Here is a 26361-nt window from a genome sequence, read left to right on the forward strand (position 1 = left end):
ACTTGGATTCAGACCTGTTGCACCACTATGCCCTAGTGTATATTGACTTGGATTCAGACCTGTTGCACCACTATGCCCTATAGTGTATATTGACTTGGATTCAGACCTGTTGCACCACTATGCCCTGGTGTATATTGACTTGGATTCAGACCTGTTGCACCACTATGCCCTTAGTGTATATTGACTTGGATTCAGACCTGTTGCACCACTATGCCCTAGTGTATATTGACTTGGATTCAGACCTGTTGCACCACTATGCCCTTAGTGTATATTGACTTGGATTCAGACCTGTTGCACCACTATGCCCTAGTGTATATTGACTTGGATTCAGACCTGTTGCACCACTATGCCCTTAGTGTATATTGACTTGGATTCAGACCTGTTGCACCACTATGCCCTATAGTGTATATTGACTTGGATTCAGACCTGTTGCACCACTATGCCCTATAGTGTATATTGACTTGGATTCAGACCTGTTGCACCACTATGCCCTAGTGTATATTGACTTGGATTCAGATCTGTTGCACCACTATGCCTTAGTGTATATTGACTTGGATTCAGACCTGTTGCACCACTATGCCCTAGTGTATATTGACTTGGATTCAGACCTGTTGCACCACTATGCCCTATAGTGTATATTGACTTGGATTCAGACCTGTTGCACCACTATGCCCTAGTGTATATTGACTTGGATTCAGACCTGTTGCACCACTATGCCCTAGTGTATATTGACTTGGATTCAGACCTGTTGCACCACTATGCCCTAGTGTATATTGACTTGGATTCAGACCTGTTGCACCACTATGCCCTATAGTGTATATTGACTTGGATTCAGACCTGTTGCATCACTATGCCCTAGTGTATATTGACTTAGATTCAGACCTGTTGCACCACTATGCCCTGGTGTATATTGACTTGGATTCAGACCTGTTGCACCACTATGCCCTTAGTGTATATTGACTTGGATTCAGACCTGTTGCACCACTATGCCCTATAGTGTATATTGACTTGGATTCAGACATGTTGCACCACTATGCCCTATAGTGTATATTGACTTGGATTCAGACCTGTTGCACCACTATGCCCTATAGTGTATATTGACTTGGATTCAGACCTGTTGCACCACTATGCCCTATAGTGTATATTGACTTGGATTCAGACCTGTTGCACCACTATGCCCTGGTGTATATTGACTTGGATTCAGACCTGTTGCACCACTATGCCCTATAGTGTATATTGACTTGGATTCAGACATGTTGCACCACTATGCCCTATAGTGTATATTGACTTGGATTCAGACCTGTTGCACCACTATGCCCTATAGTGTATATTGACTTGGATTCAGACCTGTTGCACCACTATGTCCTATAGTGTATATTGACTTGGATTCAGACCTGTTGCACCACTATGCCCTATAGTGTATATTGACTTGGATTCAGACCTGTTGCACCACTATGTCCTATAGTGTATATTGACTTGGATTCAGACCTGTTGCACCACTATGCCCTGGTGTATATTGACTTGGATTCAGATCTGTTGCACCACTATGCCTTAGTGTATATTGACTTGGATTCAGACCTGTTGCACCACTATGCCCTAGTGTATATTGACTTGGATTCAGACCTGTTGCACCACTATGCCCTATAGTGTATATTGACTTGGATTCAGACCTGTTGCACCACTATGCCCTAGTGTATATTGACTTGGATTCAGACCTGTTGCACCACTATGCCCTATAGTGTATATTGACTTGGATTCAGACCTGTTGCACCACTATGCCCTGGTGTATATTGACTTGGATTCAGACCTGTTGCACCACTATGCCCTTAGTGTATATTGACTTGGATTCAGACCTGTTGCACCACTATGCCCTAGTGTATATTGACTTGGATTCAGACCTGTTGCACCACTATGCCCTTAGTGTATATTGACTTGGATTCAGACCTGTTGCACCACTATGCCCTATAGTGTATATTGACTTGGATTCAGACCTGTTGCACCACTATGCCCTTAGTGTATATTGACTTGGATTCAGACCTGTTGCACCACTATGCCCTAGTGTATATTGACTTGGATTCAGACCTGTTGCACCACTATGCCCTATAGTGTATATTGACTTGGATTCAGACCTGTTGCACCACTATGCCCTATAGTGTATATTGACTTGGATTCAGACCTGTTGCACCACTATGCCCTTAGTGTATATTGACTTGGATTCAGACCTGTTGCACCACTATGCCCTAGTGTATATTGACTTGGATTCAGATCTGTTGCACCACTATGCCTTAGTGTATATTGACTTGGATTCAGACCTGTTGCACCACTATGCCCTAGTGTATATTGACTTGGATTCAGACCTGTTGCACCACTATGCCCTATAGTGTATATTGACTTGGATTCAGACCTGTTGCACCACTATGCCCTAGTGTATATTGACTTGGATTCAGACCTGTTGCACCACTATGCCCTAGTGTATATTGACTTGGATTCAGACCTGTTGCACCACTATGCCCTAGTGTATATTGACTTGGATTCAGACCTGTTGCACCACTATGCCCTATAGTGTATATTGACTTGGATTCAGACCTGTTGCACCACTATGCCCTAGTGTATATTGACTTGGATTCAGACCTGTTGCACCACTATGCCCTGGTGTATATTGACTTGGATTCAGACCTGTTGCACCACTATGCCCTTAGTGTATATTGACTTGGATTCAGACCTGTTGCACCACTATGCCCTATAGTGTATATTGACTTGGATTCAGACATGTTGCACCACTATGCCCTAGTGTATATTGACTTGGATTCAGACCTGTTGCACCACTATGCCCTAGTGTATATTGACTTGGATTCAGACATGTTGCACCACTATGCCCTATAGTGTATATTGACTTGGATTCAGACCTGTTGCACCACTATGCCCTATAGTGTATATTGACTTGGATTCAGACATGTTGCACCACTATGCCCTAGTGTATATTGACTTGGATTCAGACCTGTTGCACCACTATGCCCTAGTGTATATTGACTTGGATTCAGACCTGTTGCACCACTATGCCCTTAGTGTATATTGACTTGGATTCAGACCTGTTGCACCACTATGCCCTAGTGTATATTGACTTGGATTCAGACCTGTTGCACCACTATGCCCTAGTGTATATTGACTTGGATTCAGACCTGTTGCACCACTATGCCCTAGTGTATATTGACTTGGATTCAGACATGTTGCACCACTATGCCCTATAGTGTATATTGACTTGGATTCAGACCTGTTGCACCACTATGCCCTTAGTGTATATTGACTTGGATTCAGACCTGTTGCAGTATTTTTTTTAACCTTAAATTTTATGCACTATACAAATCGTATGCCATCTCCGCAAAGTAAGCCAATAATTATCATTTCAACATCCCATTGATAATTTATGTAGTAAAAAATAAGTTATTTATGCAAATCAGGTTATATTATTAATAGTAAAACATGAACCACCAGGCACGTGTCTAGGATTTTTGAAAGGGGGAGGGGGGGGGGGGGGGGAGGTTTCCAGTAATTAAGTGATAATGTGAGCTCTGTAGGCGGGAGCCGATTTTTTTGGCGAGGGGTCTGGGGGCCGTCTAGCGGGTCCAGGGCAGTGCCCTGATAGGGGGTTCCAAGCCCCCCGGCGGAAAATGAATATAGCAAATTTGCAATCATTCGTGATCAGGCGTGGATCCAGGATTTTCGAAAGGGGGGTCCAGTAAGTAAGTGATAATGCAGATTTTTTTCCCATTTTTAGGCTATAAATTTTTTTTCCTCCTCCGTAAAAAAGGCAAAATTTACCTTGAATAGGTATTCACTTTAAAAACTTATTATTTTTCCTTAATAATTGACAGGTTTTTAACTTTTCAAATCTGATATAATGTGTATCTAAAGAGAACCTTACATGCTGCTAATTTGTCGACAACAGATGCCAGTGCCGTTTCATGTTATACAGTGTTTCCTCATTCGTACCTGTTGGTAATTAGTATTACTCTTTTCACGTTAAAACCGCGCATTCTCATCCGTGAGGTGTTTCTGTCTTGTTCTCATTATGAAATCAATCAACTTCACAAATTCGTATTAAGATATAAATATTGACTTACCAGACTAGTGCAGACGACCGACACACAGGTCTGAGGATTTATATACTAGTGTAAAAGTCGGAATGTCCCGGATGCCTTCAAGAAAACATTTTCGGTTTCGAAAATTTACAGATATTTATCAAAATAATAAATATCAAAATATCAAGATTCAGACCTGTTCCACCACTATGCCCTATATATAGTGTATATTGACTTTGATATTCATGTTCAATTATAACAAGAGGCCCAATGGGCCTGTATCGCTCACCTGGCTCTACAGCAAGTTTGAAGCTGATTGAGGTCATTTTGACAGATACTATGCTTATTACCACTTTATTCAAATATCAGAGTAAGCTAGGTTTATTCATGTCTATAAATTCTCTAGTCCTTCATTCAAGCATACTATTGGCCTAATATCAGGTCTTGGTGACTCTTGGCTATCGGAAAATCATTGTTTAAAGATTTAAGCCTATTTCACCACTGTGACCTTAAATGTAGGTCAAGGTCATTCATTTGAACAAACTTGGTAGCCCTATACCCAAGCATGCTACAGACAGGCCCAACATCAAGTACCTGAGCCTCTTGGTGTTTGAGAAGAAGTTGTTTGAAGATTATAGCCTATTTGACACATGTGACCTTAAATAAAGGTCAAGGTCATTTATTTGGACAAACTTGGTAGCCCTTCACCATAGCATGCAACAGGCCCAATTTCATATCCCTGAGCCTCTTGGCTATTGAGAAGAAATTGTTTGAAGATTATAGCCTATTTCACCCATGTGACCTTAAATGTAGGTCAAGGTCATTCATTTGAACAAACTTGGTAGCCCTACACCCAAGCATGCTACAGACAGGCCCAACATCAAGTACCTGAGCATCTTGGTGTTTGAGAAGAAGTTGTTTGAAGATTATAGCCTATTTGACACATGTGACCTTAAAGGTCAAGGTCATTTATTTGGACAAACTTGGTAGCCCTTCACCATAGCATGCAACAGGCCCAATTTCATATCCCTGAGCCTCTTGGCTATTGAGAAGAAATTGTTTGAAGATTATAGCCTATTTGACCCATATGACTTTGAATGAAGGTCAAGGTCAATCATTTGAACGAACTTGGTAGCCCTTACACCCTAGCCTGCTACAGGCCCAATATCAAGTCTCTGGACCTCTTGTTTATTAAGAAGAAGTCGTTTGAAGATTATAGCCTATTTGACCTTTGTGACCTTGAATGAAGGTCAAGGTCATTTTTTTAACAAACTTTGTACCCCTTCACCCCAGGATGCTACAGGCCTAATATCAAGTCCTTGGGCCTCTTGGTTATTGAGAAGAAGTTGTTTAAAGATTTAAGCTCATTTTACCCATGTGACCTTGAATGAAGGTCAATGTCATTTATTTGAACAAACTTCGTAGCCCTTCATGCCAGGATGCTACATGCCTAATATCAAGTTCCTGGGCCTTTCGGTCATTGAGAAGAAGTTGTTTGAAGATTATAGCCTATTTGAACCATGTGACCTTGAATGAAAGTCAAGGTCATTCATTTAAACAAACTTGGTAGGCCTTCACCCCAGGATGCTACAGGCCTAATATCAAGTCCCTAGGCCTTTTGGTTATTAAGAAGTTGTTTAAATGAAAAAGTTGGCGCCGGACGCTGCACCACAGCAAAAGCTTTACTTGCCCTTCATGCAGGTGAGCTAATAAAACTAGCACAAAAGGTAGCCGGATATCTGGTTCACGCTTCTGTTTGGTTCTCCAGATAGTGTTATCCGGTTACCATTTAAAATATCTGATAACCGCTGTTAGTGTCCTCTATGGTAAAAGGCTCTCCAAACCTCTCCTCCCCTGTTCAAATCTCCATGTCCATACAATATAAGCATACTCCTGAAGTAAAACATTCTTGAAACCCAAGGAAGAAGAACCAGCGACTAAAAAGTTAAACCAGTCTGCTGATAGCTCATGTCCTGGCCCAAGTAAGGCACCACAGACACATGACAAAGTCTTTTATTTAAACAGACAATTGTCTTTTGTCTAAACTATAGAAAACAAATGAAAATTAATTATATGTTTATACCAGAAAACTTGTAGTTCAGTATGATTTAGAATTAAACATATTTTGAAATTACTATCTCAGAAATCAATTTCAAACCCTCATGAAATCTTTAAATTCATTTTCCGTCAGACCCCTCGCCTGGGCTTACACATTTGTGTTGGCCTATCTACGCCCCTGTTTAAACACATTTATATTTTTTTTCAATTTATAACTGAATTAGAATTGCTTTTAATATTGAATATCTTTTACTTATAAAAGCTTTGCAAATTATAAGGGAGTCGTAGTGGCCAAGTGGTTAAGGTATACCAACACTTTATCACTAGACTTGAATGGTTTTTCTCCAGGTACTCCGGCTTTCCCCCACCTCCAAAACCAGGCATGTCTTTAAATGACCCTATAGCTGTTAATAGGACATTAAACAAAATAAACCAAACTTTGCAAATTATAATTTCGTCTTTAACAGTTTATAAATAGAAAAGATTACCTTTAATGTTTCATAAAACTGATCTGGTTGTTGTAGGACCTGTACTTGATGGCCATTAATACCAAAACATGGAGTCTCACTGCCAATCCAAGAAAAAGCATGCCTGATTGAGTCATTTGTTGTAATGTGTTCACTGTGTTTGTCCTCCTCGGCACTGATCTGTCGCTGAATGTCTTTCATACAGTTGGTCTGTGACAGATATCTATCAAAAGAAGACATATATACATATAACAAGAGGCACATGGGGCCTGCATCACTCCGACTTTGGATATTTTAGTGGTTAGGGTAAAGCACTCTATATTACAAATACTTTTCCCATTTTGTGAGCTGCTCCTCATGATCACTACCATGAACTGCAGTTTTCTTTAATATTTGACTCTCCGACAGTGCCAAAGATGATTCAAAGCAAACTAAAAGCAGTCAAGTGATTCAACATTAATAACCGATTTTGCCAGTTGATGCAAAACTTGTTCCTCTTTCCCAAATTTGGTCAAAATCCATTCAGTTCCAAATTTGGTCAAAATCCATTCAGTTCTTGACGACAAATAGTGATTTAAAGGATCTCTATTTCTGAATGATAAGATATTATAGAGATATGTAGGTGAATAGTTATTAAATATTTTATACACGAGTGTTAGTTTGTAATTATGTCTTCTGGTTTGTACACACGAGTGTTAGTTTGTGATTATGTCTTCTGGTTTGTATACACAAGTGTTAGTTTGTGATTATGTCTTCTGGTTTGTATACACGAGTGTTAGTTTGTGATTATGTCTTCTGGTTTGTATACATGAGTGTTAGTTTGTGATTATGTCTTCTGGTTTGTATACACGAGTGTTAGTTTGTGATTATGTCTTCTGGTTTGTATACACGAGTGTTAGTTTGTAATTATGCCTTCTGGTTTGTATACACGAGTGTTAGTTTGTGATTATGTCTTCTGGTTTGTACACACGAGTGTTAGTTTGTGATTATGTCTTCTGGTTTGTATACACGAGTGTTAGTTTGTAATTATGTCTTCTGGTTTGTATACACGAGTGTTAGTTTGTGATTATAATTATGTCTTCTGGTTTGTATACATGAGTGTTAGTTTGTGATTATGTCTTCTGGTTTGTACACACGAGTGTTAGTTTGTGATTATGTCTTCTGGTTTTTTTACACGAGTGTTAGTTTGTAATTATGTCTTCTGGTTTGTATACACGAGTGTTAGTTTGTAATTCATGTCTTCTGGTTTGTATACACGAGTGTTAGTTTGTAATTATGTCTTCTGGTTTGTATACACGAGTGTTAGTTTGTAATTATGTCTTCTGGTTTGTATACACGAGTGTTAGTTTGTAATTATGTCTTCTGGTTTGTATACACGAGTGTTAGTTTGTGATTATGTCTTCTGGTTTGTATACACGAGTGTTAGTTTGAGATTATGTCTTCTGGTTTGTATACACGAGTGTTAGTTTGTGATTATGTCTTCTGGTTTGTATACACGAGTGTTAGTTTGTGATTATGTCTTCTGGTTTGTATACACGAGTGTTAGTTTGTGATTATGTCTTCTGGTTTGTATACACGAGTGTTAGTTTGTGATTATGTCTTCTGGTTTGTATACACGAGTGTTAGTTTGTGATTATGTCTTCTGGTTTGTATACACGAGTGTTAGTTTGTGATTATGTCTTCTGGTTTGTATACACGAGTGTTAGTTTGTGATTATGTCTTCTGGTTTGTACACACGAGTGTTAGTTTGTGATTATGTCTTCTGGTTTTTATACACGAGTGTTAGTTTGTGATTATGTCTTCTGGTTTGTATACACGAGTGTTAGTTTGTAATTATGTCTTCTGGTTTGTATACACGAGTGTTAGTTTGTGATTATGTCTTCTGGTTTGTATACACGAGTGTTAGTTTGTGATTATGTCTTCTGGTTTGTATACACGAGTGTTAGTTTGTGATTATGTCTTCTGGTTTGTATACACGAGTGTTAGTTTGTGATTATGTCTTCTGGTTTGTATACACGAGTGTTAGTTTGTGATTATGTCTTCTGGTTTGTATACACGAGTGTTAGTTTGTGATTATGTCTTCTGGTTTGTATACACGAGTGTTAGTTTGTGATTATGTCTTCTGGTTTGTATACACGAGTGTTAGTTTGTGATTATGTCTTCTGGTTTGTATACACGAGTGTTAGTTTGTGATTATGTCTTCTGGTTTGTATACACGAGTGTTAGTTTGTGATTATGTCTTCTGGTTTGTATACACGAGTGTTAGTTTGTGATTATGTCTTCTGGTTTGTATACACGAGTGTTAGTTTGTGATTATGTCTTCTGGTTTGTACACACGAGTGTTAGTTTGTAATTATGTCTTCTGGTTTGTATACACGAGTGTTAGTTTGTAATTATGTCTTCTGGTTTGTATACACGAGTGTTAGTTTGTGATTATGTCTTCTGGTTTGTACACACGAGTGTTAGTTTGTGATTATGTCTTCTGGTTTGTATACACGAGTGTTAGTTTGTGATTATGTCTTCTGGTTTGTATACACGAGTGTTAGTTTGTGATTATGTCTTCTGGTTTGTACACACGAGTGTTAGTTTGTAATTATGTCTTCTGGTTTGTATACACGAGTGTTAGTTTGTGATTATGTCTTCTGGTTTGTATACACGAGTGTTAGTTTGTTATTATGTCTTCTGGTTTGTATACACGAGTGTTAGTTTGTGATTATGTCTTCTGGTTTGTATACACGAGTGTTAGTTTGTGATTATGTCTTCTGATTTGTATACACGAGTGTTAGTTTGTGATTATGTCTTCTGGTTTGTACACACGAGTGTTAGTTTGTGATTATGTCTTCTGGTTTGTATACACGAATGTTAGTTTGTGATTATGTCTTCTGGTTTGTATACACGAGTGTTAGTTTGTGATTATGTCTTCTGGTTTGTATACACGAGTGTTAGTTTGTGATTATGTCTTCTGGTTTGTACACACGAGTGTTAGTTTGTGATTATGTCTTCTGGTTTGTATACACGAGTGTTAGTTTGTGATTATGTCTTCTGGTTTGTATACACGAGTGTTAGTTTGTAATTCATGTCTTCTGGTTTGTATACACGAGTGTTAGTTTGTAATTATGTCTTCTGGTTTGTATACACGAGTGTTAGTTTGTAATTATGTCTTCTGGTTTGTATACATGAGTGTTAGTTTGTGATTATGTCTTCGATTTCTGGTACCTGAATTGAAGCTGGTTGTGACTGTGAGCAATGGTGCTTTCTAGCTGTTGTGCTTATGTTTGTCAGTGTTGTACGAGTGATGTCCCTTTGAGCGGGCAGGCATACATCATAGAGTACTGGCATGGGTCCCTTAGAAAGCTGTACATTACATGCTCCCATATATACTTTATATATTAATAGTTGATATTTAGTGTTGCTTATAAGTAGTGAGCAGATATATATATATAGGTAGAGACGTTTGGCCTTACTCTACATTAGTTCTGTAATCATTGTTAGTCAGTTCTGCGCAGTAAGTGTGTGTGTATATATTATATATATTGCTACCATTCTTTCAGCAAGGCATGCTCAGAATATATTTATTGTACATATCGACACTTTTAATTTGAGCACCCTGTTAGAGCACCCATCAGGGATCCCAAGAAGTAACTTGGGTACGGAGCCCCGACACCTTACATCTATAATCAATACTCAGGTAAAATATTGATAGCAGTACCTTTCAGACAAATGGATAAACATCTTGTTTTATTTCATAATGATGCTAGTTCCAGAAATGGCTCTGGATTTTTCTGAAAGGAAATAAAATTTGCCATTGGATTTGCTAATATTGGGCATTGTATAGGTGAAACACACATGTACAGATAGTGTGTCCTTGGATTGTAAAAGTGCAAGGTAACCTGGGGTCCATTACGGGTACATTATACATTTTCAATGGAATCTTACGTATACATAACAATGGTTTTCAGTTTCGTTAAATACCCAATGCAGTACCTAACCAGCAAAACCTGATTGGAAGCTAGTATAGTGCCTGCGGTCAAGCATGACGGTGTTAGGATTCACCGAGGGCATTGTCTCAGTAGCCCTGGGCATATACGGCCAGGTATGACTACCGTAGTCACTTCCTAGTTAAGAAGCCCCGGGTTTACAGGTAACATAAATCTGAACGGAGATTTTATGTCAGAAGTGGACGTGGTCATGAACCTTAAACCTTGCAGCTTTAAGTTGAACAGATTCTAGTAAATCAGATTCTTTTTTTAAACAGTTATCCCAAACTATATCTGATTATTCTAATATTGGTCAAATGTATGCTAAATTTATTGTTTTTAGATATTCCTGTCAACTTTATATTCTAAAATTCTTAGTATATTTAGTCCAGAAGAAGCTTTTTTTATAAATATGAGATATATATGGTCAGACCATGTGCTTTTCTTATTTAATTTTAAACCTAAATGTTTGTGACAGTCCTGTTGAGTTATTGGATAAATGTTAAAGAGAATAGGTGGATGAGGATTAGTATTTTTGGCGAGTGAATATTATTGCTGTTTATTTAGGATTGAAAAGTACCATTGGTTAGCCCATGTAGTGATAGCAGAAAGATCATCATTGAGAATGTCAGCTAGAGTATCAGGTCATCATTATTATCCATATTTACATATAAAGAAGTATCATCAGCAAACAATTTAATATTCTAACACGATTCGTTTGCAACGCGTGTTTTGATTGGTTACGGACCATGTTCGAATCTGTGATAGAACCATGATCTATCGTGTACATGTTAAGCCAAGCCCCGTTTCTAATCAAAACAATATGGCGTCAAGTTCGACTCGTAGCAAAATTCAACACTCTGCACCATTTATGATTGATGACGCATGAGATTGGAATCGAAAGTGAAGAAATATAAAAGAATGAATTAACTGATCATGAATAAATTTAACAAAAATCGTTAACATCATTCTTACCGTCATTTATTGATTGAAACATTCATTTCGTCCGTGTGTAGCTAGGCATCTAGCCAAGTAAAATCCGAAATGAAATGGAACTTTAACAAGTGCACACAACTTCATATAACGGTTGAGCCTGTAGAAACACATTAACACTGACTTTGTCAAAACGTACATGTCGTTATGCATGCTGCAGAGTAAATCCAAATATGTCGTTTAATCTTCGGTAACATGAATTTTACAACAATGTAAACACACCGCTTCGTCAACATACAGATCAAACTCTCGCCAGTATGGGCGTGGCCAATTGACCGACTTTGAAAGCTTCTTTCTGATTGGTCAATCCGCCACAGTATGACACGTCACTAGCAGAGGTCACAGAGTACTTATCAGCATACTTGTAGCAATGTAAAACAATGTTTCTAAATATATGCATAGCCACTCAAAACAATGTACTATCCCCTAATTAGAAGTTACATTATCTGTCATATCATTAATAAACTATAACAAGAGACCCATGGGCCTTAACGGTCACCTGAGTAATGATATATTTTAGCATATTTAGCCCCTGTGACCTTGAATGAAGGTCAAGGTTATACATTTTAACAAACTTGGTAGCCCTTCATCCCAGCATGCTACAGACTTAATATTTTGTCTCTGGGCCTCTTAGTTATCAAGAAGAAGTTGTTTAAAGATTTTAGCATATTTGACACCTGTGACCTTGAATGAAGGTCAAGGTCATCCATTTGAACAACCTTGGTAGCCCTTTGTTCCAGCATGATACTGACCTAATATTGGGTATCTGGGCCTTCTAGTTACCAAGAAGAATTTGTTTAAGATTTTATCATATTTGACCCGTGACCTTGAATGAAGGTCAAGGTCACCCATTTGAACAACTTGGAAGCCCTTCATCCCAGCATGCTACTGACCTAATATTTTGTCTCTGTGCCTTATGGTTATCAAGAAGAAGTTGTTTAAAGAGTTTAGCATATTTGACCCGTGACCTTAAATGAAGGTCAAGGTCATCAATTTGAACAAAATTGGTAGCCCTTCATCCCAGCATGCTACTGACCTAACATTGGGTCTCTGGGCCTCTTGGTTATCAAAAGGAAGTTGTTTGAAGAACTTGGCATATTTGACCCCTGTGGCCTTGAATGAAGGTCAAGGTCATCCATTTGAACAAACTTGGTAGCCCTTCATCCCAGCATGCTACTGACCTAATATTGGGTCTCTGGGCCAGTTGGTTATTGAGAAGAAGTTGAAAATGTAAATTTGTTTACACCGGCCGCCGGCGGACAAAAGGCGATCGCAATAGGTCAACTGCTATGGTCCAAGAAAATTCTTGAGGAATACAGGCATTCATTAACTTTGTGTTCGACTCATAGTCATCAATTTTGTTTTCTGTCAGATAAGTAGGTTTTTAACCACTCAAATAATTTTCCTTTTATGCAGTGTATTTTTTAAGTTTATATAAAAGATCTGAATGCCATACCCGATCAAATGCCTAACTTATATCACAGAAAACAAAACATAAGTCATTACCTTTAAGATTGTATTAAAAATATCAATAAGTTGATTGACACATGAGTCTCTAGGTTGACTTCAGACTGGTTTTCATTTATATTTAATTTTATTGCATTTTTGCCAGTGAAATATAGAAATTTATCAAACTAATCAAACTTATATTTTCACTGCAGCGATGAGCAGTGAAAATATAAGATTTTGCAGTGAAAATATAAGAGTTTGCAGTGAAAATATAAGTTTTCCGTTTTTGACCAATCAGAGTGGACCTTTGTATTCACCTCGTTGAAACTTTCTGATTTTTCTAATCGAAGCGGAGATAGATAAATTGGTTATTTTGCTGTATTTCTGAAAATTTAAGACTAGTTTTTAACAAAATACTCACTTGACGTTAGCTATTCATGGACAGATTCTCCTATAACAGCAGAAAACGCTTAAATTGCGTTGATCAGTCCTTTTGAAATGGCGCCGTCAAGTTGACGTGAGGTAACGTCACAAAGAGATGACGTCATTACTGATTCCCGCACTTTTTGACACTATTAATTTTCCGATGTTTTTAATTTTGTTTTTAAGTTTATGAAATGCAATAAAAAGAAAATTGAATGGTTTAATTTCCTGTTAAATATAACATATATTTCACTCGTATGACAGAATATATCGATATTCTGTCATACTCGTGAAATATATGTTATATTAAACAGGAAACCATTCAATATCCTCTATATATAACTGTAAGTATATTATATTTCATTATATAACTAAGTATATTATATTTCATTATATAACTGTAAGTATATTTAAAAGGTTTTAAAGGAGATATATTTTTTATTGTGCTAATATTGGATAATGATCGCTACATAGAAGATATAAAACTTGTGTGTTATTAAATATGATGATATTGTACATGTTTGTAAAAAAGATATCAATTAGTGTATACGTAGATGATGTGTTGAGTAATATAATACGAGTGGGTTCTTGAATAAGATTATGTAATTGATATTTTGTCATAATCCTTGATAGATGAGAGTTAGGTCGTGATAATAGGTCAATATTAATGTTACCAGTAATAATAATGTTGAGACAAGTATTAATAAGATTATCAATAATAATACTTAATATTAATAAGATTATCAATAACATAATAATGTAACAGAGCGCAGGATTAATTAAATTAAAATCACTGCCTCCGCTAGGGATCGAACCAAGGACCTCTGGCTTAATAGTCTTAAGCTCAACTGATCGAGCTAAAGAGCGGTATATTACGGCTAGTATTTACCAGGGTTACATACTCCCCCTCCAGGAAAGAACTTGTCCTCAAGTTTCCAGGGGTAACAGCAATGCTTGTGAAGCAAGGCTGAGTATTTTTCCTGGGTCCCTACATGGGCGCCAATGTAACAGAGCGCAGGATTAATTAAATTTAAATCACTGCCTATTTACCAGGGTTACATTATAAAGTTTTGTCCAATATTCAGCTGATGAGTTTGGAGGTCTGTAGAGACAACAGAGAAAAAACCTTCTTACTGGAAATATTAATTAGTGTTGGGACGATTATCGATTATAATTGATAATTGATTGTTTCTTGTCCTGGTACCGACTATCGATTATGAAAGCTAACAATCGATTATATAGGACGGGAGGTAACTCATACATAGCTACATGTACTATTATTATCAAGTGAATATAACACATCATATCCCAAAAAGAAATACGTTATTAACAGTTTTAGAACTGTTTTTCTTAATTGAAAACGATTGTGATTTCCTTATTATGAAACGGTTGTAACGTAATTGGTTTTGGTCCATCGGCGGTAGATTTGGTACATTGAAAACGAAAGTAACAAAAATGTTCCGAACGTGTAACCTTTCGAAGGTACTTCCGCTGTAAAATAAAATGGACGCGGTTGCCCCAATCTATCCCTATCCAGGCGGCAAAGCCCGGTCGCGGGTTTGGACCCATTTCGGGTTCTATAAAATAAGAGAAGGGGGGCCAACCAAAGAAAATCTGGATATGACGAAGGCGATATATGCAAACTGTGCAGGCGGTCATATGCCAACAAAGGTTAGACTAAGTGCACAAAACTAGTTTCGTTTTACAATCGGTGTTCCGCGAATTGAAGTCAATTTCACTTTTGCTCCGGGTTCTCTGAATTGAGTCTGAAACATAGCTCAGTTGTTTTTCTGCTATGCATTTTTAGCGAATGTTGACAGAAAGAATGACTGTTCACTGTTGTAACTTTCATTCATGTAAGTTGTAACTTATGTTGGACTATTTAGCAACCGTCCCAACCGATTACATAATCGATAATTAGTAAGTTGTCTTCAACCGATTATCGATTATGATTTCCCAACCGATTCCCAACACTAATATTAATTAACCAATACGAAATGATCGGTTGAATTTAAGATATAATTGGTCGGACGATGTTTAGTTAGAATGTACCCGGTTACCAACTGGCACATACGTATACGTACGTAGACAATCTGCTTTGTCTGAATAGTGAATACAGTGTTTTTGTTTAGCCCGTTTTACTGCCGAATATCGGCTGTTTCCCCTTTGCCAAAAATGTTGTATTTTCCCAAAATTTCAATGAAGTTTCCCAATTAATAAAGTCGAAAAGATAAAAAAAATTGTTTCTTTTACCTAATTTCTGACATTTTGTAAATGATAAAATCGCGATTTCCAAAGCCATAAAGTATTTTCCAAACCTTACTAATATGAACGTTATCATTTCAAACATGTAACATCATCCTGTAGGCCTAGAGGTGTGTGATCTTTGTTCTTTTCGATCTTGATCATTAAAACGCTTTGTAATAGATGTCAGTGATTTCAAGCGCTAAAATGATGCAGACATCGTAAAACCATATAATACACAAAGGACCGACTGAAAAAGAAACGAAGGTCTTGTTAGAATTAGTGATACATTAGGATACTGATAGTAATTATCAAAATCATATATTGATATGTAAATTCTACTCAAAAATATGTGTACATACAACTGCCTGGTGCGGGGCTTGCTACACTATCAGCTGTAGCCTGAGTAGGAGGGATTTCTATACCCTGTCGGAGTGCAGTGCATGCAGGGTATGAATACTCGTTCTAACCAGGATTTGCCACCTGAACAAGGAGCTTTCATTGACTGATTTAGAGGAACTTGTTGATCTTTTACTAGCAACAAGTCATATCTCACCATGATGGCATATTATGGGCACATTATGATTTTAGACCACTTATGATGTGTTCTTTTTGTAGCAAGTGATGTTTACTTTTATAATGCTGAAAACATGGTGAACTATGTATAAATAAATCTATTTGACAAAATCAGTACATGTACTGTTTTTTTGCAATTTGGTATTTTCCCAAATTTCTCATAATGTCGATGAATTTTCCCAACTCAAAAGCCACGGGAGGCTGAAAAATAATGGGAACAAAAACACTGGAATAGAAGTTTCAATATTTTCAGTTTCTATTTCTACGAGTAGCTAGCTAGTACAGTGTTTTTTGTATATATATACTTATACCACCACCATAATGTGTTTGTCTATCTTGTCTGTAAATGTTTGTTGGATGAGAGTTAATTTGTATACACATGTCAGTATTAATTTCAGGGTTGGGATGTGTTTAAGTAAGGCATAATATGTTGGGTTTTTTCTATATTATTTTAGTTGTTTTCATATAATCTGAGTAATATATAATCCAATAAATATCAACATTCCAAAACTTCCAAAATAAATTCATTGCTTTAAAAATCGAGTAAAAATGTTGATATTCATGTCTTGCAGAAAACTCCCATATTTTAGGCAAAAATACCTATAAATAATCATCAATCTCCCTTATTAGTCTCCGAAAAGTATGGCATGTATATAGATGATCTGGAAATTGGTTAAGACTTTGTGATATATTGTGACATGTGATTTGCACTTCCTAGTTATTCATGTCTGGCTTGTTCCCCAGGCTATATATAATACTACATAGGTGATCATGATGTCACATGGATTCCCCCGGTCAAGCATCTTGACCAATGGTCATTTTAATGTTAGGAGAGCGTGAATGATTATTTTCGCTAGATTGCTTATTTAATACTTGGGTGCAACTTGAACTTTAGGTTATTTGGGAGTATATATATGCAGCTTTAAAATACATGCAATGTAAATAGGATCAGTTATGGTTTAAGTGTTGTTCATAGAACCGTCGGGTACTGGGACCTACCACTTGGTAGTGGAACCCTCATCTGAGCTGGGGGTTAACAAGCAACTTAAAGCCTTTCCTCAGGTGAACGAATGTTAATATTGTACATCTCAGCAGATGTAATTTAGTAAAGTAAGTTACATTAATCCTCAATAAAAAGTATAGTGTTTGTTAAGGAACCCCTGGGTTTTCTCAGACTGGGCCTTGAATTCGGAACAACCCCAAATCGCTTAAGTTTGGACATTTAAATATATAATATACTCATGCATCAGATAGGCTTAATTTCTAAATAAGGAAGTCTGAAGGAGAAAACTATCTGACCATCGTCTAACACAGCAGTTAATACATAGCTGACTGTTTCGCAATCTTAAACACATTTATAAGGTCTCCTCACATGCGGTGGTGCTTTATATATATAAGGTTGGTAGATTAAGTTTCTGCAGACACTCTGTATATATATATATATGTCATTTGGTTAAATCCAGTGTAAGTGTATGTGGTCTAACGAGTGACTTAAACAAAAGTTTAAACATATTTTCATCCAGATAAATGAATGTTCTTCTTATAAGACCAATAAATGCAACAATACCATTGGCTTTGTTAAATTTAATTGAATATGCATATATATAATATATATAATCAAAAAGAATATCATGTAATATGTACGGTATATATGCATATGCATCCCGTAGGATTTCTGAAACAGCTGGAAATCTTATCTTGTAAATATAACATGTCCCAATTAAAGTTGGATTTCAACAACCACGATGATTTGTTACATATATAAAAAATGAATGAACCGAAAATTTTCAGTCTTCTGGAGGGATAGAGAGTAGAATTAGGTAGGTAGGACTAGGAGGAGATTTTGTTTGAAAAAAAAAAGAAGTTTTGAAAAAATAGCTCACAATTTCAAAGGCGATAGACGGTTTCCTTGTCTTTGTAAACATGCATTTCTGGCTATTTTTTAAAATATAAGATAAGACATACCGTAGTGTTAAAACCAGAAACGGGTACTTCGACATATCTAACGTCACACGACCCCATTTGGTACAAGACCCCATTTATATATATTTATCATTAAGTTATATATAGTATCATATACCGCTGTGTCCCGACTGATCACATTAATGGTCACTGCGATCCCGTCACTGCAAACTGCAGCTTGCTGATTTTGCGCATAAAATATTGATCTGCTAATCTAAAAAAAGTTACCTTAAACTGCCGAACATTCCTATAAAACCAATGACTTTCTGTCCACATGAACGGAAAAGACGATTGAAACCGCCAAGCGCCATGTTGTTGTTGTTGTGTCGTAGATACCCTCGATGACTTTCCGAGGCACCGCTTCGATGAGCGTAGAGTAAGGCACTATTTACAGGGCGTAGTGATATCCTTGCAGTTTGCGGCAACTATATACAATATGTACACACGGTTCATTCAATGTTCATAGTCTTTGTGGTGATAAGGGTTTGGGGATCGTGTTTCTTTTCGATATGTACGTGTTTCATTAATGTGCCCGAGGCTCTCCGAACGATCAAACCTTTTGATGACTCTATGAGATCTTCGGACTATTCCGGCAGTGTTCGATTAGTCAATGTCGCAGATATGCTTAATGCCGTTAGAGAAAGGCGGAAATCTCCGAAGTAACTCCTACTTTGGCGGAAAGTAACGATACCTGCGTCTCGTGTTTATTGCAGCTATTAGCAACGGCTACCATTACCAACGGGAGAAGGACAGAAGAAGTTGCCGAATTCACCGAAGAAGTTGCCGAATTCACCGAGGCTAGCACGAATGGAGCAACGAAGTTGATAAGATTTGAATGTAGCAGTGAAACTTTCAATCTGATTTCTTATAGATTAAGTTTTCGCGCATCAAAAGGTCAGAATGGCGTCAGATTTGGAACTCGGCGACTCCCGAGTCGAGTTTATAGCTGACTATGTCATAAAAACACTAAAAGTTAAGCCTGATAAGTTTTCAAAAATGTACAGCCAAGAGGAAACAAAGATGATGTTCATGGAATATTTTGACAAACCGGAAAATATTTCTTTGGTAGTAATTTCGTCAGGCAGTGGTTCTTTGAGTATTCAGTATGAATGGCCATCAAATCCAAAAGCAAAAGCGTGCTACTTCGTGAAGAGGGGACGAGAAAATGTTCAGAAAGACGCAGATTTTAGAAAAAGTTTCATATATGGCGATTTGTCATATGCGCCATTGGATCAACTCTCTGCATTTGTTGACGAGGTAATTGTTATGTCTGGTTATTTCTAATCTCATTTTAAAGCAGAAAAAGGTAGCAAAATAACTAAAAATCACTTCTAATTTGGGAAAATACAGCATTTTTGGCCAAGGAGAAACCGCGATATGTGGCTGTAAAAACGACCAAATAAAAATACTGTGACTGATTGAGAGAAGCTCTCCACTGTATTGTTGAGCAGTATTATGTTGTGGCTATTTGCCAGGGTAACCTATAGGTCAGGGATTAATCTAGAATTTAGGGGAAACTACCCTTTTTGGACCATAGGGGAAAATCAGTTCTGAAAAGGGGAAATTTAAACGTCACAAAGTTTCAGTTTTTTTATTTAAAAACACATTTTCCAAGTAAAAACAGCAAATGGTTAATTAGGAAAGCAAATCTGGAGAATTTGGGAATATTATTGCCATAAAAATGAGGGAAAATACAATATTTCAGTGAATTTAACAGAAGTCTGAGGGGGAAAATGGAACAAAATCCTGAGGGGAAACTACCCATAAACGGTAGTAAAAAATCCCTAGATTGATCCCTGTAGGTATTATAGTTATGGAACTATAGATCGTAAATTGTTGCCAAAAGTTGTTGTTTTTTTTGACAGGTACTTGTTCCTCTGCTGTCAAATGACAGGAACCATGAACAATGGCCACAGGTAGTGTCAAATGATGTTACTCGTCATGTTCACAATCTGAAAAGCAATGTGTACGTGGTGTCTGGGCAGGCAAAGGGAAAAACACTGTTACCCTTGCCAGTAGGAGCAGAAAGGGTGGAACAAGCCGATGAGGACAAGTATGTTTTTAAGATAATTATTAATTAAGCTAATAATCATTTGAATACTTCATTTGTGAAATATATATGCCAATTATGAGTGCTTCGATCAGAGCTAGAATAAAGGTTTGTATTTATCAGTCATTCAAAATCAAATGCTGTGATTATAAATTGGGGAAAAAAGAAAGTTTTGGAACTACTTTGAATATCACTTATATAAGTTAAGTTATGCTGCAATAAGGTAATTAATATAATAGGGTTATATATATATATATATGAGGCAGTAGTGAAAAATAACCTGCCCATGTTAGACTTCAAACTAACGACCTCTCACTATCAAGGCAAACATCCAACCACTAGGCTAAAGGGATTTTCCCACTAAGTCTGAGCTAGTAAGGTGACCTTGTAATAATTTTACAACAGTAGTATTAATATTTTGCACACCCAGTTATATAGACAGGAAATTAAAAACACAAAACGTACTGTATGTGTTTGTGCTTCAGATTCTCATTTGTGTAAAAACATATATGTCATTAACCTATAGCACTCTGACAATAGTTTTTTTCTTTTATCACATAGGGATTCCTTTGACAGAACATTGATTCATGCCATTGAGTCTGTGATCATTGAGTGGACGCATCAGATCAGAGATGTGCTCAAGAGAGATTCTGCCCAGCCTATCCTTGAAGGCCTCCACCCTACACCTTTTGTGGAAATTGAGTTTTGGAAAAACAAGGCTACCAACTTGGAATGTATATATGACCAGGTAAAAATTCCTTTTTATACCCCGTAACGAAGTTAGGGGTAGGTATACTGGAATCAGCCTGTCTCTCTGTTGTTCCATAATATTGTCCGGACAAATACTATTAAAGCACAGTTCCGATTTCAACAAAACTTGGTATGCATGTTATTTCTTACCATAATGCATTTTTCAAAATGACCGCCGGCTTTTGAATGGTTGAGGTTAGTCCAGACTTTAGTCCTACTAAAGTAGTAACCACATTTTAACGAAACATGGTGTGTATGATTGGTATTGCCATGTAGTTGTGTATAAGAAAAAAAATGACCATGATGCATTATTCATAATGGCCGCCGGCTTGTTAAAAATGTCCACCAGCTTCTGATTGGTTTAGGCTTGTCCAGTCAACTTCTACTAAAGTAGTAACGGGAAACTTTACATTTATGATCTGTATGTCATGTTGTTGTGCATATAAGAAGAACAATTGACCGCAATGTATCATTCAAAGTGGCCGTGATGCATTATTCAATAATATGGCCACTGGCCTTTCATTAGTGTAGGTTTGTCAAGTTGTTTCTCTTATTAAAAGTAGTGACCAGATTTTAACGAAACATAATATTTATGATTGGTTTTGCCATACCATAATGCATAGTCCAAAATGGTCACCAGTTTAATTCTGATTGATAGATCTATACAATCCACAACTGACTTGATAGATATGATTACGCTCACCTATGGTCTACTCAACTATAGCACACACACGGGTATTGGTTATCCCTCTGGATACAAATCTACTTTTTTCTTTGTTTTCTGATCTTTTTGTTTGAATGAATGTTGCAGTTTTTAGCCCACCATCATCAGATGGTGGGCTATTCAAATCGCCCTGCGTCCGTGGTCCGTCGTCCGTCCGTAAACAATTCTTGTTATCGCTAATCCTCAGAAAGTACTGAAGGGATCTTTCTCAAATTTCATATGTAGGTTCCCCTTGGTGCCTAGTTATGCATATTGCATTTTGAGACCGATCAGAAAACAACATGGCCGACAGGCAGCCATCTTGGATTTTGACAATTGAAGTTTGTTATCGCTATTTCTCAGAAAGTAATGAAGGGATCTTTCTGAAATTTCATATGCAGGTTCCCCTCGGTGCCTAGTTATGCATATTGCATTTTGAGACTAATAAAAAAACAACATGGCCGACAGGCAGCCATCTTGGATTTTGACAATTGAAGTTTGTTATCGCTATTTCTCAGAAAATACTGAAGGGATCTTTCTCAAATTCCATATGCAGGTTTCCCTCGGTGCCTAGTTATGCATGTTGTATTTTGAGACTAATCAAAAAACAACATGGCCGACAGGCAGCCATCTTGGATTTTGACAATTGAAGTTTGTTATCGCTATTTCTCAGAAAATACTGAAGGGATCTTTCTCAAATTCCATATGCAGGTTTCCCTCGGTGCCTAGTTATGCATGTTGTATTTTGAGACTAATCAAAAAACAACATGGCCGACAGGCAGCCATCTTGGATTTTGACAATTGAAGTTTGTTATCGCTGTTTCTCAGAAAGTACTGAAGGGATCTTTCTGAAATTTCATATGCAGGTTCCCCTCGGTGCCTAGTTATGCATATTTCATTTTTGAGACTAATCAGAAAACAACATGGCCGACAGGCAGCCATCTTGGATTTTGACAATTGAAGTTTGCTATCGCTATTTCTCAGAAAGCACTGAAGGGATCTTTCTCAAATTTCATATGTAGGTTCCCCTCGGTGCCTAGTTTTTCATATTGGGACCAATCCGAAAACAACATGGCTGACAGACAGCCATTATCGCTAAATCTTAAATTTTATATATAGGTTCCCCTTGTTTGAAAAGTACTAGAGGGCTGTTTCCGAATTTACACAGATTAGTAAGACTTAGAGGAAGGGAAAAGTAGAGAAAAGATCAATCTGACATGGAACCTATAAAGATCATTCAATGGTGGGCGCCAAGATCCCTCTGGGATCTCTTGTTTAATATTTTTACTAGCAAATTTGAAAAGTTTCAGACAGTGTATTCAGTCAGAGCTTTATAGTCAATGAAACCATTATCTCAAACATAACATTGCTAATTTAATATGCACTTTGGGATGGGAGAGTACAATAAAAATAAAATCAGGCCAGTCATTTTCTGACATATATACTTTGATATTTGACCTAGCTCAGTCTTTGAAAAAAATTATCAGGGACTTAAATTGTTCGTCATATTAATTATTACTTTAGTGGGTAACTATAGACTGTTTCATTCATGTGTAAGAAACTATTAAAGTTGAGAGAATATGTCCTGGATATTGCAATAATAGTGGAAAAATATGCCATATTATGCATTAAAATTAGAATATTATTTATCCTCTCTTTAATTGGTGTCAGAAATAGATGTTTAATCAATGTTATAAAAAAAATTATCATTTTACTTCATTCTCTGTATATTGACTTCTGTATAATTTGTAACTTTTATGTATTTGTTCTTGGTACAGCCTGAAGTATCTACTGTATTTCAAGGAAATTTTATTTCCAACTGTGGATGTCACACTTGTCCACTGTCCAATAATTATAACAAACTCTTGCGCATTTACATAAAGCAGATTATTATCAAAGGATCAACAATGTATGTACCTATATTTTTCAGTTCGTTTTGTCTAAAACTATCATATCTTTTTCATAGCTTCGGGATTCCAAAGTCAGAAAGATGGCCGAGTTGTTGGAGCGTACTCAGAGTAGCTATTTTCCTACTTTCAAAGATATCTTCAGAGACGTCGTGGCTGGTATGTGTACTATTTATGTCATATTCATATCAAAATAATACTGCACATTACTTAATCACAAATGAACTTATAAAAAGATAACTATGAAATTTTAATTTAAATACTTGGGCTTGATATTTACAAAATAAAATTTAATATGATAAAATAAAATATTTTGAAAATCAATCTTCAGTATTTATTGTCAATACACTGTATTGTTAGTTTGCGATAAAAAAATTGCTGCAATAGCTAGGCTTCAGAGCATTGGGGGAATTAATCAATGGCTTTCAATATTATCTAGATATCAAAAATGTGAAATGAAGATATCATAAATGCTGTGGAGTTTTGATTTCTGAAAAGATTGTAAACAGATCAGCATGATAGCATTATCGTAGCTGTACCTCACTGACACCTATGTATATTTTAATTGGTTGGTAAAGCACTTAACTGTGCTTACAGCTCAACATTACATTAAAGCATTTGGGTGATGTGTTGGTAAGTACAAGCGTGTCAGATTAGGCCATCAGAAGAAAACACTTATCAAGTCAAGTCAAGTTAACTTTATCTAAAGTCGGTACATATATAAAACATGGGAACACAAGTCGTTCAGGCTTTTACAACCGACTATATAACAAATGATAATAATGGTAATATAAAAAGAGATTAACAAACACACTATATAAGTACAAGAATGTTTAGCGATGTGAAATATCAGCATTTCACAGCATTAATATAGTTTATAATAAGGCCATGCCAAATTAATAAGTTGTTCTTTGGGAAATTGGGAAAATAAAAGGGAGCGAGTGAGCGAATTTTTTTTTTTTGCCAGAAATTTCATTTAGAGATTTTAAGAGGAAGCGATATTTCGATATTTATATACTGATTATTATATTACAACAAATTTACATTTCAACTCTGCACACACAGACAGAGCCATGATTTTATAAGATATTTCTATCGATTCAAGTTTCAAAGGCGTAGCTGGTATTTTAATCTCCAGATTATCGAGTGGCATGATGGATGCTGCGTGTGTTAATCGGCTTGATGAATAAATTGCAAAATGTTTCATCATCGTTAGCATCGTTGGCCATGTAAGACACCCTTATGTGCAATTACTATTAAAACACCCATATTAATTCTAAAAGTACACCCGAAGTCGATTTCTTACAAGTATTGTTTATTTTGTTGTTGACCTATAGCTGGTATTCCCTCGTGGTTTCTGTCATCCATTTTTTGTTATTATTCATCAGAATCAATGAGATGCTTACATGACTCATGTTTCAAGCGTCCAGGTGTGTTATGAATGACCAACAAAAAAGATGGAAAACGGAAAAAAAAAAATCGGATTTGCAGGTTTTTCCGGAGGTGCGCGACAAAATTTGCTTTTATTTTGTTCTGGACATTTTAGGAGCGGGATTCCTCACAAACAACTGATTAATTTGGTGTGGCCTAATAGTAATACTAATGTAAATTCAGGTTAAAGGCAATATCAACATATGCATAAATTAACGAACATTCAATTAAAGCACTGATCTCAAGATCAACATTTAAGAAACTCTCCTATATATAGTTAAATGAGTAGGTATATAAAATTACTATACAGGACATATTTTGACTATAGTAATGTGGCACAGGCTGGGTTGGGGATCCCCCTACTATCGAAGTCTACTCTGACTGTCGCCACTTAACACATTAATAGATAATAATATTCTTTATTCTGTTAAAATCATCACGGGTAATAATAAATGGCAGATGACATGTGTAGCAAGTGATTGGGACTGTCCTAGCTACACAGCCCTCCTCCATTATATTAGAAAGAAATAGTAATATCACTGTCATATAGTAATTTGTTTAAAGTTAGAATTTAATTATACAATTATAGGTAGTAAGTATGCATTATATCATCACTATCACTGAGAGGTTCAATTTTATAAATAAGAAAACTTTAGAATATAGCACTCAGAGTATCACAGGTAAGGGAGATAATCACAGTTGATTGAAAAATACAGCCTCTATCGGCACATTGAGCATCTACATTCTTTTCCGTTCCATTTTGATTTGAACTTTTTAAAATCATTAATATAGGTAGCTGTCCTGACATGGTCAGGTAGAGCGTTCCAGGTTGTAGCAGCTAAAACATTAAAACTGTTTGCCCCATACTTACATGTAACAGTCTCGGATCTTGGAACATCAATAAGTCTACTGTATCTAAAAGAATAAGATGAGGGTTTTTCATGTATAAAATCTTGTAAAAAACATGGGTTGCTTCCATTTAAAATCTTAAAAGTTTCTATGGCTGCAAGTCTAATCCTGTTGATATGTAGGATAGAAAAATTATTTCCCTTTTGAAGGAGAGTCTCGTAACTTGAGTTGAACTCTTGATTTACAAATACAAGCTTCTGGGTGTTTGATTTTGAACAAAAATGCCATACGAAATGGCAAAATTTTTAATTTGACAGGATAAAAGTGTGATGACCCTGCGCCCAAGTACATTTATCTGCCTAGATGCTTTCAAACAAATGTTTTTTTATATGTAGATCAAAATTTAGGAAAGAGTCTATAGTAAGTCCCAGAAGTTTGACGGC

At 36.6% G+C, this 26361-nt stretch overlaps 2 protein-coding genes across 4 annotated transcripts in view; one reads left to right on the forward strand and one right to left on the reverse strand.

Moving 5' to 3' along the window:
- LOC117321734 (CDP-diacylglycerol--glycerol-3-phosphate 3-phosphatidyltransferase, mitochondrial-like) overlaps window positions 1-18621 on the reverse strand; it is a 53451-nt gene extending 34830 nt beyond the window's left edge. For 2 of the 3 annotated variants that reach the window (XR_004531404.1, XR_004531403.1), the window contains exons 1-2: window positions 18457-18542; window positions 6626-6827 (exon numbers count right to left, since the gene is read on the reverse strand). Coding sequence is in view for 1 of the 3 variants with exons in the window: in XM_033876256.1 (XP_033732147.1) it covers window positions 6626-6827; window positions 18457-18539 (285 nt within the window). In the remaining 2 variants the exon portion in view is untranslated. Of the gene's footprint in view, window positions 1-6625; window positions 6828-18456 lie in introns of all 3 variants that reach the window. The other variant, XM_033876256.1, reaches the window with a different exon arrangement.
- Window positions 18622-19128: 507 nt separating this feature from the next.
- Window positions 19129-26361, forward strand: part of LOC117321748 (dynein beta chain, ciliary-like) — a 69687-nt gene continuing 62454 nt past the window's right edge. Inside the window, exons 1-4 of the mRNA XM_033876267.1 lie at window positions 19129-19485; window positions 20094-20281; window positions 20840-21026; window positions 23698-23797. Of these exons, the coding sequence (XP_033732158.1) occupies window positions 19129-19485; window positions 20094-20281; window positions 20840-21026; window positions 23698-23797 (832 nt within the window). The remainder of the gene's footprint in view (window positions 19486-20093; window positions 20282-20839; window positions 21027-23697; window positions 23798-26361) is intronic.

Source organism: Pecten maximus, chromosome 1, assembly GCF_902652985.1.
Source record: "Pecten maximus chromosome 1, xPecMax1.1, whole genome shotgun sequence".
Classification (NCBI taxonomy): domain Eukaryota; kingdom Metazoa; phylum Mollusca; class Bivalvia; order Pectinida; family Pectinidae; genus Pecten; species Pecten maximus.